Source organism: Medicago sativa, chromosome 5 (genome assembly GCF_051527215.1).
Source record: "Medicago sativa cultivar Bolivia chromosome 5, Bolivia_mono, whole genome shotgun sequence".
Taxonomy (NCBI): domain Eukaryota; kingdom Viridiplantae; phylum Streptophyta; class Magnoliopsida; order Fabales; family Fabaceae; genus Medicago; species Medicago sativa.
This window is the reverse complement of record NC_140753.1, coordinates 15,731,982-15,749,512: the sequence shown is the minus strand read 5'-3', so window position 1 is coordinate 15,749,512 and position 17,531 is coordinate 15,731,982. Positions and strand designations below refer to the sequence as shown.

Below are 17,531 nucleotides of genomic sequence, written 5' to 3'. Positions count from 1 at the left end.
ATTTCAGGTGTTCACACTCATTAGTTATTAAAGCAGAACTAAATTTCTATGGTCATTTATGGAAAGATAATTATATTCAGCATGGAAGCACATGTGATTATGTGTAATTGTGCTGAGTGTAGATTTGCATGTTTTCTACAAGTTGAAGTTGATATAAATAATTTTATACTGTTTTTCAATAAGTGAGAATCGATGCTTCTCCCATGTTAATTTTCATTCCCTTTTTTTTTCTTTTCGAAAAGGATTTATTTTATTTTAATTTCTTTGTCGTGTATTTCTATTTTTATAAGAATTGTCATTGTATAATTAAAATTGCAGGTGCAAACTTGTTCCATGTATATATGAATTTTGATCAAAATAGAAATGAAGTTCTTACAACTGAACTCAAATAGTTTGAATTATGTGTTAGAGATATGTAATATTCAAAACTGTTTGCTTGGCTCCATCACTTCAAAATTATAACATTCTACCCACCGGCTAATTTAGGCAAATAAATATGTTCCCAAGCAATGAGAACTCTTTTTGAAATACAAGATTTACCAGTTGAGAGAAATACTCTGCAAGCAATTTAAATTAATTTTAAAACTTTACGAGGAAGAGCAAAGACTTGGCTTTAATAGGTTTGCACACCAAAAAACACAAACTTAATAAGTTGTAATCTACCAGCATAAAATAACATCTTAGAGGACCAACTTTCAATTCTGGTAATAATTTTCTTCACCAAAGTTGATTCAGCCTTTTACATCTAGGGTGATATCGAAAGTCCATTCCTTTTATGATTTTTGAATGATTTATTTAAAAACTCGACCAAAATACACATAAACTAATTACTTTATCTCTAAAATGACTATAAAAGTGGACTAAAAACCCTATATATATGCATGACTTCTTGTCATAAGGTGGCTTATAGGGTATGTAGCAACAACGAAACGACGCTATATAGGATGGAATTCGCCTCTTTGGCTCAACAAAGAATTGGTTGCTATGTAATACAAGTCATGGGACATGCCCAATGTCTTTAATTTTTTTATACCTTTTTGTAATTTCCATGCAAGTTGTCCTTTTCCTTATCCATTAAGGATCAACATATCCCTTATATCCTTGCAATCTACTTTTAAATATTTGAGACTCCTTAAACTTCAGATCCGAGCCATAAGCTTCGTTGGACCCACTTATGCACTTTGACACTCGACCAACTTTGTAGTTCTCAAAGCTTCAACATTCGTTCAAATGTTGCTATAACCTGTTCATTTACAACCAAACATTAGCAATCATAAACTGTTCCTAATCAAAAAATAACATAAAAAACTAAACAAATTCATAAACACCTAAATAGACACAAAATGCAGGACATTTTCCATGCAATCATGCAAAGAATACTTATATAAAGGGGTTAAAACAAATGTAACCTCAAACTTGAACATTGCTCATCCTCGAGTGATTCAAAGAAAAACATCAATCAACATTTCATAATTCCTTGCTGAATATCAAGAAAACATCTCGATCACCCTCATCAACGAGTTGTTCTTATTTCTTGTGGGACTAGTCAATTCTTTAGGCAAGAATGGTCATGGGTGAATCCCCCCACTTATTGCAATTGAAAATTGCTCAATTTTGGTAAGATCAACCAATTCTTTAAGATCCTTAAAAAAAAAAAAAAACAATTCTTTGGGACTGAATGGTCATGGGTGAATAACCCCAGTAATTAGTTATGTGATCTGAGTTGTCAAAAGTTGCTATTATTTTTTTTGTTGTCCACACAATCTTATGCTACTTGAAGTTCACACTAATTTAGCTTACATAGTTTTATACTCAAAGATAGATAGATTGTACTTTAGAAATTACAAATTAAACTATTCAATAAAAAATCTTTATAATCCCTTACGATATTTGATAAATAAATTAGTTCTACTATTATAATGAGTCATTGATAAAAAAAAAAACTATTATAATGAGTCAAAATTAAAAATGAACTAAATTATTCTTCCTTTGTAAAATGTTAAACATTCTTTGTTTTGTTAAATATGTATTTAGTCCCTACAAAATCACAAGTTTTCATGTTTAGTCCCTATAAAATTTTAATGGCAATTTTAGTTTTCTGTAATATTGTAGTTTGTAAGAATAGTCCCTATTTTGAAAACTTATTAGAAAAAGTGAATATTTTTAGTCCTCCGAAATAGTCCCTATAGAATGGAAATAGGGACTAAAAGTGAATAAAATTTTTTAGGGACTAACCTTAAAAGCTAGTAATTTTGTAAGGACTAAAAATATATTTAACCTTTAAATATATTAATATTTTTGTCGGAGATTAAATTGGACCGGACTCAGATGGATATGGTCCAAACCCAAACCCAAACCCGTTCCCTCCTAAACCTTTCTCTCCAAGAAACCTAAACTCCTAGCTCTTTGTTCTCGACGATCTCCATCATTACTGTAGATTCTCCACGCTCTTCCGTTCTCATTCTCTCGCCATGGCCATGGTTGTGCAAAGCGGAATTGGAATCTCCAGAGTCCTGTTCCTTCTTGCAACTGGTACTCCTCTCTCTCTCTCTCTCTCTCTCTCTCTCTCTCTCTCTCTCTCTCTCTCTCTCTCTCTCTCTCTCTTCCACACACACTCGCTGCTTTTTCTGATTTCATTTTGCTCCTTTCAGGTCACATTGGTGGCAGCATTCTCTTGAAAGACAGAAAACTCTCCGATTTGATCGGTGTATGCATGTTACATTATTTTTTAAATTTGAGTCATGGATTTTATAGGACTGGTCAAATTGATAATTTCTGCAATGTGGTGATCATTAGGGTTTTAGAATATCTGTTTCTAATTTTTACCTAATTATTAATAGTTCTATTGAAGCACCGACACAAACACATGATACGCCGACATTGATAATTATTTGAAAAAAATGACATAATTGAATGTAATCACATGTGTGCATGTCGGACACAACCGACACGTCTTTGATTAAAAGTGTTGGTGTTACATAAATTGTTTGTGACCTATGAATCATTGACTCAAACACGACATGGACAGGTCGACATCGATGATTATTTCATAAAATGACATCATTGAATGTAATTACACGCGTCTGTGGTCCAATACTGGATACACCTTCGACTCCCACAAGTTTGGTGTCTCAAACAAGAGAAAAATAAGCTGCTTTTAGGGTCAGGTCACTTGGTTTTTTTGGATTCTTGGTAAATTAAGATATCCTTACTAGTTGCTATAAATGGTTATAGTTTCAGAAGCTGGATTGTTGCAATTTATAGTCTTTCGGTATTAGAATCTGTTTATGTTTTAATAGTGTTATATTTTGTTTTATAGTATATTTTTTTTGAAAAGCCTAAGGATCAGCCTAAAGGGGAAACTAATGAAGCTCTGGCCGCTGAGGTAACAAACTGGTTGATTATGTCTCTATTTTTTTGTTCTACAATGCACTTGAAAGAAACTTTGAAATTTGTTTTCACAAAATTGTATCGTTTGACATTGCCATAGGTGCGCCATTTGATCGATGTTGTTCGGAACTTATCATTAACTCCAAGTGCGCCAATCATATGGAATGGGGGTTCAGAACAAAGTATGTTTTATTTTTCCAGCTAATGTGGCTTCTGCTTAAGATGCTATGTTTCTTTATTCATTGTTTTTTATATACCTTTTTCCTTTTTCTGCAGGTAATTTATCATCTCTTGTCGTTCCAGCAGCTGCCATAGGTGTTGTGGGTTATGGTTACATGTGGTTGAAGGTATGGAACTGCTTGGATTCTTACTGTTTTTGTAATAGTTTCATTAGTCTGTGGTTGATAGTTAACACGGTTTATTTCTCTGTTACCAGTAATTGTTGTTTCATAAAGGGTTGTAAACTGTTTATTCGCTTATTTGATTACCCTGAATTTTTATGAGTGATTTTATCCATTTGATATTCTGTAATAATTGTTATTCCTTGATACTGATATCCATGTTTTTCTCTCAATATCAGGGCCTTTCATTCTCAAGTCTTATGTATGTGACTAGACGTAGTATGGAAAACGCTGTTGCAGATTTGACAAAAAAGCTACAGCATGCCTCAGATGTCATAGATGTAGGTGTCCATTTACTGCATTGGATATTCTTTCAATATTTTAAGTTTTTAGTTAGGCACACACATTCATATGAGCAACAGGGTTTTGAACATGATTGCATCATCAACTCTTACATTTGAAGGGTATCAAGCCCTCTGGACATAATGTTTGATACTCCTTCAACTGATTAGTTGAAATCATGGTTGTCAAAAACACGCTAGATCATGAGATTCGTACAATATAGCACGTTATTCACCGTCAACCATGGCGGAGAGGTGAAAACATCACTGGATGGGCCAGCACAAGCGACACGACGTAGAAGATCGCAATATCGTAGGAATGGCGCTCTTCCCCCGTGCTGGTAGCGAATGTTTCTTGACCCATTTGAAGATGGCTTGTTGAAGAAAAAGAATCTCAAAGGAGACTTGGTAGAGAAGATGGGACCTTGGTACAGAAGATAAGATTGAGAGAGACAGAGTGAGCAGCTAAGGAATTTAATTAATTCAGAGGAAATGGTCTTTGCCATCACAAAATATTTTGCCGACGGACTATAATAAGCCTCCTACCAAGCTGCAACCGTTTACACTGAGTCAACCTTAAGTTTGAGGAGATTTAACTGCCCCCAATCCTCTACCCCTAGAGTAAGGTAAACCCCACATTAAAGAGACTGCAAGCCATTTGTTGTCCTTAACATAGGGGATGTAGCAGTTTTACTCACATTTGCCACAATGACCCACAGTTTGTCCCATCATCATTATGCACTCAATTCAAATATTTAACATAGAAATTGATGCTTAAATGTATTAATAGTTATAGTTAATGTCTCTTTTAAGTTTTAATTACTTCTCAATAATTTTGATTGCAGGATGCCAAGAAGCACTTGACCGAGAGAATTCAAAAGTTGGTTGACAAAATGCAAAAACAAATTAAGATTACAAGACAAATTGAGGATGATGTATGTCTTTTATACATACTGATTTGATACTTGCACTTGTAGCTATATAAATATACATGCAACCAAACAGATTTTTAGATACATACATGACAAAATGCACTTACGTACATGCATTTTTTGTTATCTATGTGGACTTATGGACTCACACTTACTATTTCTTTGCAGACAACTGGATCAGGTTTCCTTTAGAAGTTATTGATTTTGAAAATTCTAGTCTTGATATATTAGTGAATATATGTACAGTAAGGCAGATAAACTCTCATTGAATTGTAATTATTTCACCCTGTTCGGTTACAGAGTGGCTTAATAGCCTAATTGTTAGTAAATACTTGATAGTTGTTGCATCTTGATTAATAATAAAATATCAGGTTATCTAATTGTAAGTCAGGTTCCATCCTTCTCTTCCATCTTTCTCTCTATTTGCTTTAGGTTTTAGTTTTACCTACATTCTATCTTTACAATTTCTCACCATTTACTATTTCTGCCATATCACTTATTCCTTGGTTTTTTTTGTATACCTTTAACCTTAGAATCCTTAACATCGCAGCATTCATTTTTTAACTCTATATCCTAGAATTTTAAACCGTCACTTGGAAGGCTTTGACTTAGTGACTTTTATCAAATTGCATTAGTCACTGAGGATGGTACAGTTTAGAAATTTTGAAGTTTAGAATTTTTATTGATGCCTATAGTTTTACAAGTTAGTTATGTATGCTGTTGAGGTCTTTCAAATGAGCTGTGTTCCAGTCTTGGATAATGGAATTGAAAGTCTAACTTTGCAATGTCGTATTACAATTTATAAACATGATGATACGTAAGGAAGAAAATTTGTGGATTACATGGTAATACTCTTGTACACAGGTTTCTAATGTTCAAGATACTGTTGAAAATATACATGCTGACTTGAGCGTCGTGCAACGTGCAATGGCAATATTGGTATGTTTGAATTCATGATCTGGCTTATCAATTTTAACGTGGACATCTTGTTTTGAGCTATTAAGAAGGATATTTTGAAGTTTGGCATGATTTTTTAATTATCATTTGAAGTGGTCTGAGCATACCTATTATTTGAATGAAGATATGTGTCGTTCTTACAAAATAAATATTTAAGTATTATAGAATGTAAACAGCAAAGAGATACTTTAAAATAAAGAAAAACAGAAGGAAAAAACTAAGGTTTTCTGTAAATCTGAATCGATATCCGTTAACAACAGTAGTGCAGATACATTTATTTAGAGTACATGGAAACTTCTAGAAACAATAACTGTATCTGTGATCAGATACTGCTCAGAGTATATTAAGTGTATACTCCTAACAAGTAGGATACATAGAAATATGAATATACAATATGCTACCTATCTAATTTGAATCATTCTTATGTTGTACATACCTTCGCAGACTGAAAGGGTGAATACAGTGATTGAGAATCAGGTAAACTTTTTCGTGTTCCCTTTAAATTTGTAAAGTAATTTGTAATTTTCTAATTAATTATACCATTTCCTTTAGCTGGAAGATTTTTACATAGTTCATTTTAAAGATTTGTAAAAAAATGGTTAATTCTGTGCTGCCCAACGATAATACTGATTTAATGGTGTGTTTGCAGGTTCGTACAAATAAGGCATTGGATTATATTATTAACTATATTTGGGCAAATAGCGTGCCAGACTCTTTACAGGTAGGTATTTGTTTCTCATATTCACCAGTTGTAATTAATTATGCTTATGTTGTTCGCCACCCTATACTAATCTGTTATTGCTGAATGTGCCAATTATTATGCCTGCTTTGGATTGGCCTATAATGTTGTTATCGATTGTATTGTACATGTTGCTGGCGGCAAGAAACCTAGATGAAACTGAAGAACTTGTTCCTTTTTTATTTCAAAAAAACATTCTCTACAAAAAAACATTTTGTTGTTACTTTGAACTCATTTTTCAAATGTGTTTAGAAAACTGTAAAATTTGAAAATAACACAGTTTCAGGAAACAAAGGGAAAATAAAGCGACATTTTTGTTATTGAAACTAAAAACAAGAAATGCAAACAAAAAACAAAAGTGGAAACCAAAACAACTTTATATCTAGACCTGACATTTTAAATTACATTGTGTAACACATCTCCTGATTCGTCTAGTAGCTTAATTATTAATGTTATCTCTTAAATTTTCAGGGAACTATTCCGCAGGAGCGGCCACAACTTCCATGTAGGTCTCCTGGTATGATCACATATCCAGGCATCACATATCCAGAGACTCCAAATCTGAAGGTGTTCTTCTACCTTGTACTTTGTTCTCTATTTTAATTCTCCTCGTGGGTGATAAGTTGGCCTATGATATGATAATACAGGGTTTAATATGCTATTTACATCCATGTGCGTTAGTATCATGCTTTCGTAACTTGGAGTTTACTACTTATAGTATGCCTAATGATCCCGTTTTCACTTGCAGAGTCTTCCAGATACTGCAGAATCAGCTTCAGATACTATTGTGCCTGGGGATTTGGATAAGCTAGAGCAGAAGAGAAGGATGTATTGGAGGTTTGAATTAACTCAATTTTGGTTCTTAGAATATTTTCTTTCATGTCAAAGGATACATAACATGCTTGCATTCTAACTTGCACCCATATAAATTCCAGGGTTCCTTATTTCTTATACCCTAGGAGGGTTCTTGATAGGAATAGATTTTATCTTATCATGTCCATCTTGTACAAGTTATATCACATGTTAAAGGCTGGGTTAGAATAAAAATAATTAATAAAACATAATATTATAAAAATAATTTAAAATCTAATTAAATATTAACATACTTTTTAAAAAGTATAAACTTAAACATAATATTTAAGTTTTGAAAATATACAAAGTAAATAAATATAAATTTAAAAATATTGAAAATTTATTTTTTTAAAATGTTATATTTTTGGAAGTTTAGCTTTGTCATTCTATATGCTTTATATCTTATCATACAATCATACTAGTATTTGGTCAGTTTCAAAATCTATACCACATAAAGGGGACTTACCACACAAATTTTGATCATTCATTTTCCTTTACAAATTTGTCTCCTTAATACAGTAGAAACTCTTTAATTTAATACTCGGTAAATTAATAAACTCTCTAAAATAATAAATTTGTTCGGTCCCGACTTGGGCCAATGTAAAAAATTGAAAAACTCGATAAAATAATAAGATAATAATTTTTTGGGAGATCCCTTTATAATTTTTGGTCCCAAGAAAATCATAAATTAATAATTCATAGAAACTGAAAAAAATATATTAAGAATACATTGAACACATTTGTTCCTCTTGTTTACATTTACTATACTTCAAAAGTCATTATTGATTTCCAATGCATATGAACACAGTAGTTACTAATTTACGTTGAGTCTCAAGGTTCGCTGCAACGTAATTCTAAGAGGCATAGAATGATTTACCTTTTTGTTTGGTATGTACAGTATAATTACTTAAAAACTCTTTAAATTAATAATTATTAATTTATCGATAAATTAATAACTCTCTAAATTAATAAATTTCTCCGGTCCTGACATTATTAATTTATAGAGTTTTAACTGTAACACAATTCCTTTCCAAATTAAAATTAAAATTTAAAAGTAACAACAATAACTGCAATCTGCAAATTTTGGTCAGACCATTTTCTTTACAAATTTGTCCTTCATAACACCATTTTTTCCAATTTAAAATTTAAATCTATACCAATTAAATGGAACTCCAAAATTAACTACCAATTTTGGCTAAACTTTTTTTGGATAACTCTTCCCTAACAGTAACAACCCAATTCTTTTATAAAATTATTATTATATTTAAAAACAAAGCATGAATGTTGAAACTGAAGTCTAGATAAATTCAGATAACATAAATATTATTAAAAAAATTTAATTAAATTAGGTAAAATATTATAAAATAAAACATAATACACACACAATGAATAACTGCGAGATTGGATTTAGAACGGTTGATCTCAGTCAGGAATTTTTGTTAACTCATCCCAAAAGAGATCGTGATATTTGTTGCTGTTTCCTTCATGCTATAGTAATGATGATAATAATAACAAATTTGTATTATTATTACTTTTTTACTATATAAATTAATAGTAAAAGTAAACTGCATTATTTTGATTCGATCATACTTTGATTTTGCAGGGGTAAGTATTTATGGGAAGGTGTTAATATGGCAACTACCATCATGAATTGACGATGAATTATGAACACAACATATCAGCTTTAGCACAAGTTAACTTTTGTAAAGCTTAGTGAGGCTTGGAAGTTGGAACCTAGTTTGAGCATCTATTCTGTTTTGTTACGTGGGTATGAAAACTACGATTTGTTTTAAATCTTGAGACAAATTCATGATTTAGTTCGAATAAAACTATATACCAATTAAATGCTCGAAAAATGCATTTGAATACGAATAGTTTTTTGGTCATGGATTTTTTAAGTTTATCTACCACAACACTTCAATTAAATTCGGGATTTTCTTAAGTTTTTTTGGAGCACTCCTTATTTGCATCCCTGTTTACATGATAGAGTAATGTTATCAACATTCTCTTTTGAAAACGTTCTTTATTGATTTAAATTATTCTGGGTCTACACTTTAAAAATTGAACTAATACAAAGTGGTGGAACATGCATTGATTTCATCCAATAAAAGAGAGCTAGAGTAAGTGTTAAGCTTTCAGCAATGAGAGATACTAGTGTAGTGTAGGTACTCTAATATTATTATCTAGTACCTTTTTTTGTAAGCTATCACACAATTTTGTCCAATCCAAATGGCCATTATTAAAGGATGAACTTTCAGCTATGAGAGATACTAATGTAGTGTAGGAATCCTTTTATAATTATAATTTTCAATTTTTTTTTGGTCCGTAGTATAGTATTATAATTATTAAATATATCAATTGTTCTGTACCAAAAATAAATAAAAATATATCAATTGTTAAAATTCCTTTTATATTTTTTTTCTCTTTAACGTAATTTTCTTCATGCATAAATAAAAATATATCAATTGTTAAAATTCCTTTTATATCTCTTTTTTTTCTCTATAACGTAATTTTCTTCATGCAAGTTGAGCTATTAATGAATGATAATAATATGTTCTGAAGATAAACTAATATTAATCTTTTTTTTTACTATCAACTAATATTAATCTTTTTTTTTTGAAAGAACTAATATTAATCTTTTGATAGTAGCTCATTAGTTTATGTGTTTTAATTATATATTATTATGTGTTTTTTTTTATATATTAATCTTTTTTTTTGAAAGAACTAATATTAATCTTTTGATAGTAGCTCATTAGTTTATGTGTTTTAATTATATATTATTATGTGTTTTTTTTTATAAAAAGGATCATGATTGATATTTAAAAGATTGTGCAATGAAATTAGTGTTAGGAAATATGTATTTGAGTGTTTTTTTTTTATTAAAGAAAATATGTATTTGAGTGTAGTAAACTATTTTTTTTTGAGAGATTGAGTGTAGTAAACTATTGTTGAGCATTCTAATATTATTGGGTTTAGCGCAAATGATTAATGTGTAAATATTGTAAACTGAGGTAGCGAGTATTTTTTTTTTTTTTTGGTTACTGAGGTAGCGAGTTTGATTCTTAGTGATAAAAATGTTCAACATTGTAATATTGTTTATAAGCAATTCCAGTAAATGTATTATGAATTATTTCATAAAAAATATAAAAAATAGTATTTTTTTTGAGTAATTAATAAATGGAGAAATACTTGATTAGGGACAAACCTAAATCTAAAAGGTTTAGATACACTCACACAATTGATGTTTTTTTAAAGATAAAATGGTTTAATGATGTGACTAATTTAATTATCATATAAACTTCTTTATTGTTGTATGTGTGTCCAAATAATTTTATTTGTATTTGTGTATATACAAGACTATCTCAAATCAATGAATCTCTTACACGAATTGTAGAAATCAATCCTTTAATATAATTGAGGTCAAGTTGAACCACATATAACAATTTGATGTCGATCAAAAGTGCTTGCATTTCCACAAGAAGAATATTAGACTTACTAACACTGCCATAAAAACTAAAATATGGAATATACCACCAAAACTACGCACCAATCCACCAAAACCAGCCTTCCTTGGATTAGTTAGAGCACTACCGTCCATATTCAAGACTATGGTATCTCGATCCCCTTTCTCTCAAACAACCTCGCGAACTAGACGATGGGAGTGGAAGGAGGGGCTTCCAAACGCCCTGAAGAGCAACCAGGAATTGAACAAAAATTATGGGTATGGTTCTCTCAAAGATAAATTTGTTATGATAGGTCCAAATATTCCACATAATCAACCGAGCTAAGATGTCTTTTTCAACCACTAATGCCATAATGTCTAAACATCAAGAAAACCACATCCAATCCAAAAATCAACAACTCAAGGGTATAACATAAGACAACGAGGAATGGTTTCTTCTTCATTGTAGAAAGGCTAAGTTGATGTTACCTAAACTTCACGATCACACAAGATACCTACAGTAGGAAGAGATTTTCCACAAGTTTGCAATACAAAAAGTTGCACACTAGCTGAGAGGCGTAGCTTCCAAATCCGCGGCCAAGATTGTTGAGGATTTTCACTATGATGTTAAGATAAGAGTCAACCGTAACCACTCTTCACTAGAAATCGACCATTTTTTACTAGCATTCTAAAGTCAAGTATCTTATGGTTTTCTCCTAGTTAAAGTCACTATTCAATTACTTCCATCTAAAATGTTATTTCTTTTTCTTATGATTTATTGATTTTGTACCGATAGTAACATGTAAAAATACTCTAATTTATTGTACCAAAAAAAAAACTAACTAAGTTTTTTTTTTTTTTTGGGTACAAAAGAGGGCCAAAGCCCAAAGAGAAAGAAAACTTAAGAAATTAAACGAACGTTCCTAGGCATGCAAGCCCTGGAAATATCATCAAACAAAAGACTCTGAAGCTCACTAGGTGGATTTTCCAGGACATGAAAATCTAGAGAATCCATCGAAATGCTGAAATTAGCAAGCCAATCCGCACTTATGTTGCCTTCACGCCAAGTATGGGTAATTTTGACATTCCAACTCAAACTCAAAAGTTGTCGAATACGCTTGACCAAGGTAGGAGTCGTTCCACCAAAATTGCAATTTTCAGTAATCATATCGACCAAAATCTTTGAGTCACTCTCCACTATAAGATGAGTGGTATTCTCCCTCCACGCCAAGTCCAAACCTAGGTACATGCCCCACATTTCAGCATGAAAAGCATCACACATTCCAATCTTCTTGAAGTAGCCTTTGATCCATCTGCCATCAGAGTCTCGAAGAAGCCCTCCACACCCTGCAAGAGTACCAGATCCCTTCCAAGCACCGTCACAATTAAGCTTAACCCAACCAATCTGAGGTCGCACCCAACCGATATATATAGTTTCCTTTTGATGCGGACTTTTTTGCACCAGCTTCGTACTGTCTTCTATATCTCTAGTAAACTTTTGAATTACCAGTGTAGGATTGCTTGGTCTTTGAAATCCTATTTCAAAAATAGATTTGTTTCGCCAACTCCATAAATACCAACATGCTGTCATGAAAGTAGTCTGCCAAGTAGTAGGATTATCTCCAATCCCTTTTTTATTAAGGTTGTTAAAGATCCACTCCCTACAATCAAAAGAGAAGAAATTAGTTATGTAATTAGACGGAACAAGTCTGAGCCATACCTGAGTGGCGTGCACACAATCACGAAGGACATGAATGACTGTTTCATCCTCTCTCGCACAACAAGGACAAGTAGGGGAGATACCAACCCCCCCCCCCCCCCCCACTTGCTACGATGATAATTGGTAATGATTCTTCCATGAGCGGCCAACCAAATAAAAGTTTGGATACGATGGGGACCCTTCCAGTTCCATAAGGTCTTCCAATCACCTCCCACAGCCAAAGAGGTCTCTTGTAACACCCTCCTTTCATTTAATTATTTTTATTAAGTTAGAGTCTATTTAAGTGATTTATTTATGTATATGAGGTGTTAGTATTTTATTATGTGGCATTATTATATTATTTATTAGAATATGAGAATTATTAGTGTAAGTAGAATTGGAGGTTATAATAGAAAGAAGAATAAGTTATTGGGCCTAAATAGATTTAGGAATAGTGATTAGTATTATAAATAAGGAAGCTCAGGTTAGAAAGAGTTTTTACCTTAAACCGCTTTTTGGAGAAAGAGGAGAAAGAGGAGAACTCAGAGAGAGAATCCTAGGAACGAAGAACGCTGCTTTTGATTTTTCAGAATAACAATCTAAGGTAAGGGTGAGACTATCTTTCACTAATATTAGGTCTGTGAATCATTAGATTGCATCTAACATGCTTTAGGGTGAGTTTGTAAGGGGGGAGTTTACATTCATCTAAGGGTTGCACGAGTGAAGGGTTTGGGTTTTTCTTTCTTGTTTTCATGATCCTTTGATAAATTTATGTCAAATTCATACTCTAATTGGTTTGTTGTGATTATATGTTTAATTATTGAGATTTATAATATTTCGGTGGCTTTATTATACCTATTCTTCGATTCCCAGTTAACAGCTAGGTATAATATGTATAATCACAGTCTGTTCATATATGATAGTGTCATCGATGGCTTTATTACTTACTATAGATATATACATATGTTTATCTATGCCTATATGATTTCATTCTTTTTATGCGTATTTATAAATCGGTGTAATGAATAGCACAGTACTGCAATGATTTTCTTTGCTACATGTAAATTTATGGAGTCATATGTGGTCAACAATTAACCTTAATGATTGGGCAAATATAGTTGCTTTTAGATTTATATTGTTCTGATCACCTGTAGGTATATTTAAAAGGGGAACAATCATATCTACTTATGTGAAAAGTTTGTGTTCGGATATTCTTTTATTCAAAACTACTTGTTAATCTCATAAATTTCGAAACAATATCTGATGCATGACTTGCCGTTCAATTTGTTATTTAAAATTCAATTGAGAATAGTTTAGTGTAATTGTATTTCAATTGTTGCTCTTTTGTATCCACTGTGATATTAGCCACTAGTTTTGAAATAGAAAAGAGAAAGAGGGGAACATGAATTTTTCTAAATTAATTATAGGTACGTGCTACTTTTGTAGATCTAAAATAATAATAAATTATTTTATTTGAAACATGTTTGTAGGCCACACATCTTAATTTAATTGGCCGGGGATGACTAGTTTAGTTAGTTATTTTAATTGGCCTAAATAATTATGTGTTATTATGATATGTATTATTTAATAATGTGTATTGATGTGTTATTGGATGATGTGATATTTAACGATGTGCAAAAGATAAAATATCTGACGATGTGTTTTAATGATGAGTTATTTGAACATGTGTTTACATAAAGATGTGCTATTTAAAGATGTTTGATTTAAAGATGTGCTATTTGAAGATGTGTGATTTAAAGATAGGTTATATAAAGATGTGATCTTGTTATTTATGCACTATATGTGTTAATTATGATGCTTATGATGATGCGATGTTTAAGATGTTCTTGATTATCATTTGATGTTGTTGTACTATGATGCTGATATGAGATGAATTATTTATATGCTGCATATACTGTTGAGTCTTATTTAAGATGTAAATGTCGGTCTAAGTCAAAGAGTTTGTTAAGTCGTCGAGTCGTTATGAAGTCATCAAGTTGTTAAGATGTTATGTTGTCAAGATGTTAAGATGTCATAGATGTTCATGAAATTTCTAAGACGTCAGATGTTGAGTCCATGCATACTCATTTAAAGATGAGGGCTCATGCCCTGGAGCTTTTGCTCAACCACGACGATGGAGCTTTTGCTCAACCAGTGACGAGGGCTCATGCCCTAGGAGCTTTTGCTCAATAGCGACGAGGGCTTATGCCCTAGGAGTATATTTATGCTCATAAGCGACGAGGGCTTATGCCCTAGATTGGTACCACATGCATTTGAATTTTCATGATGATTCAAGATGGTTTAAGACGTTAAGAGTTGCATAGTCGAGTCTAGATGCATTGTCAAGTCAAGTTAAGTTGTGATGTTTTAACGAATTACTTTGTGATGCCTTTTAGTAGGATGATATGTGACGATGATTGTGACTGCTATATGATAATATATTGCTAAGATGAAATGATGATGTCTATGTATTTGATTGTAATTGTTAAATTATAAGATGTTTATATTGTTAAATGTAATTTATGATTTATGAGCTTAATATTATTGTTTGAGAAATCTCACCCCTTCTGCTTGAAAATGTTGCTCTTCGTATGGGTAACTTGCAGGTAATCAAGATTAGCTGCGGTCGTGGGTGACAATCTCTCACTGTGTCCTTAGGTGCTCTGATACGTAACGGGATGGGAGTTTTGACATTGTTTCTATTCCTTACGTATTGTTTTATGAGATTTTATAATAAAGATGTTGGACTGAACTAGTTATTATATTTTAGACTATTTATAAGACTTTTATGATGAGGCTTTAGTGCCAAAAACTATTTTTAGATGTTGAATAATTCCGCTGTAAGATATTAAGTACTTTGTTGATTGAATTTTGAAGGATAAATTATTATTTATTCTTTTATGATTTTTTTTAAGAAGTGTGACATTCCGTTTTGTGATGAAAATCTCTGATAATTGTTATGAAATTTTTACGTTGGGAAAACGGGGTGTTACAATTGGTATCAGAGCAGGTCGGTCCGTCTGGCCAAGTAGATGAGTCGTAGTGTCGTTTAACAGCCGGAATACCATTATTATGTTATTCTAAATGTTGTGTGTTGTGCAGAGAAGAGACCTGGAGGCTGCAAATTTTATCTGCTATAAGAGAACTAGAATGGCTGGAAGGAATGATGCTGCGATTGCTGCTGCGTTGGAAGCTGTGGCCCAAGCTGTGGGACAACATCCAAATGCTGGTGTTAATGCTGAAGGGAGAATGTTGGAGACCTTTCTGAGGAATCATCCTCCCATTTTCAAAGGAAGGTACGACCCTGATGGAGCACAGACATGGCTCAAAGAGATTGAAAGGGTTTTCAGAGTTTTGCAATGTACTGATGATCAGAAGGTGCGTTTTGGTACGCACATGCTGGCGGAGGAAGCTGATGACTGGTGGATGAGCATCCAACCTACCCTAGAGCAAGATGATGCGGTTATTACTTGGGCTGTGTTTAAGAGAGAGTTCCTAAACAAATATTTTCCTGAGGATGTTCGCGGAAGAAAAGAGATCGAGTTCCTTGAGCTGAAGCAAGGAGACATGTCGGTGACAGAGTATGCAGCGAAGTTTGCGGAGTTGGCTCAGTTCTACCCACACTATACTGGTGACAATGCTGAGTTTTCTAAGTGTATCAAGTTTGAGAATGGTTTGCGTGCTGACATCAAGCGAGCCATTGGTTACCAACAGATCCGTGTTTTTTCTGATTTGGTGAGCAGATGCAGAATCTATGAAGATGATACTAAGGCTCATTACAAGATTGTTAATGAGAGGAAAGGTAAAGGTCAGCAGAGTCGTCCTAAGCCTTATAGTGCCCCAGCTGATAAGGGCAAGCAAAGAGTTAATGATGAGAGGAGACCTGAGAAGAAAGAAGTTCCTGTTGAGGTTGTCTGCTATAATTGTGGTGAGAAAGGCCACAAGAGTAATGCTTGTACTGGAGATGTGAAACGGTGTTTCCGTTGTGGTAAGAAGGGGCATACTAGTACTGAATGCAAGTTTGATGATGTTGTGTGTTTTAACTGCAATGAGGAAGGACATATTGGTTCGCAATGCAAGAAGCCTAAGAAGGCTCAGACTACTGGGAGAGTGTTTGCTTTATCTGGTACTCAGACGGAGAGTGAGGATCGTTGATCTGAGGTAAATTTTCGAGGACGAAAATTCTATAAGTTGGGGAGAGTTGTAACACCCTCCTTTCATTTAATTATTTTTATTAAGTTAGAGTCTATTTAAGTGATTTATTTATGTATATGAGGTGTTAGTATTTTATTATGTGGCATTATTATATTATTTATTAGAATATGAGAATTATTAGTGTAAGTAGAATTGGAGGTTATAATAGAAAGAAGAATAAGTTATTGGGCCTAAATAGATTTAGGAATAGTGATTAGTATTATAAATAAGGAAGCTCAGGTTAGAAAGAGTTTTTACCTTAAACCGCTTTTTGGAGAAAGAGGAGAAAGAGGAGAACTCAGAGAGAGAATCCTAGGAACGAAGAACGCTGCTTTTGATTTTTCAGAATAACAATCTAAGGTAAGGGTGAGACTATCTTTCACTAATATTAGGTCTGTGAATCATTAGATTGCATCTAACATGCTTTAGGGTGAGTTTGTAAGGGGGGAGTTTACATTCATCTAAGGGTTGCACGAGTGAAGGGTTTGGGTTTTTCTTTCTTGTTTTCATGATCCTTTGATAAATTTATGTCAAATTCATACTCTAATTGGTTTGTTGTGATTATATGTTTAATTATTGAGATTTATAATATTTCGGTGGCTTTATTATACCTATTCTTCGATTCCCAGTTAACAGCTAGGTAT

General features: G+C 32.7%; 2 protein-coding genes across 2 annotated transcripts; both read left to right on the top strand.

Moving 5' to 3' along the window:
* Positions 1 to 2,365: 2,365 nt before the first annotated feature.
* On the top strand, positions 2,366 to 9,420 carry LOC146920471 (uncharacterized). Its single transcript, XM_085713880.1, has 13 exons — positions 2,366 to 2,532; positions 2,652 to 2,707; positions 3,320 to 3,385; positions 3,491 to 3,572; positions 3,667 to 3,737; positions 3,971 to 4,072; positions 4,918 to 5,007; positions 5,869 to 5,943; positions 6,406 to 6,438; positions 6,611 to 6,682; positions 7,172 to 7,267; positions 7,449 to 7,537; positions 9,156 to 9,420. The coding sequence occupies exons 1-13, from the start codon at positions 2,472 to 2,474 to the stop codon at positions 9,205 to 9,207; spliced, it is 945 nt and encodes a 314-aa protein (XP_085570006.1). The 5' UTR covers positions 2,366 to 2,471; the 3' UTR covers positions 9,208 to 9,420.
* Positions 9,421 to 15,843: 6,423 nt separating this feature from the next.
* Positions 15,844 to 16,899, top strand: LOC146920470 (uncharacterized). Its single transcript, XM_085710725.1, has one exon. The coding sequence runs from the start codon at positions 15,844 to 15,846 to the stop codon at positions 16,846 to 16,848; it is 1,005 nt and encodes a 334-aa protein (XP_085566851.1). The 3' UTR covers positions 16,849 to 16,899.
* The last annotated feature ends 632 nt before the right edge of the window (positions 16,900 to 17,531 follow it).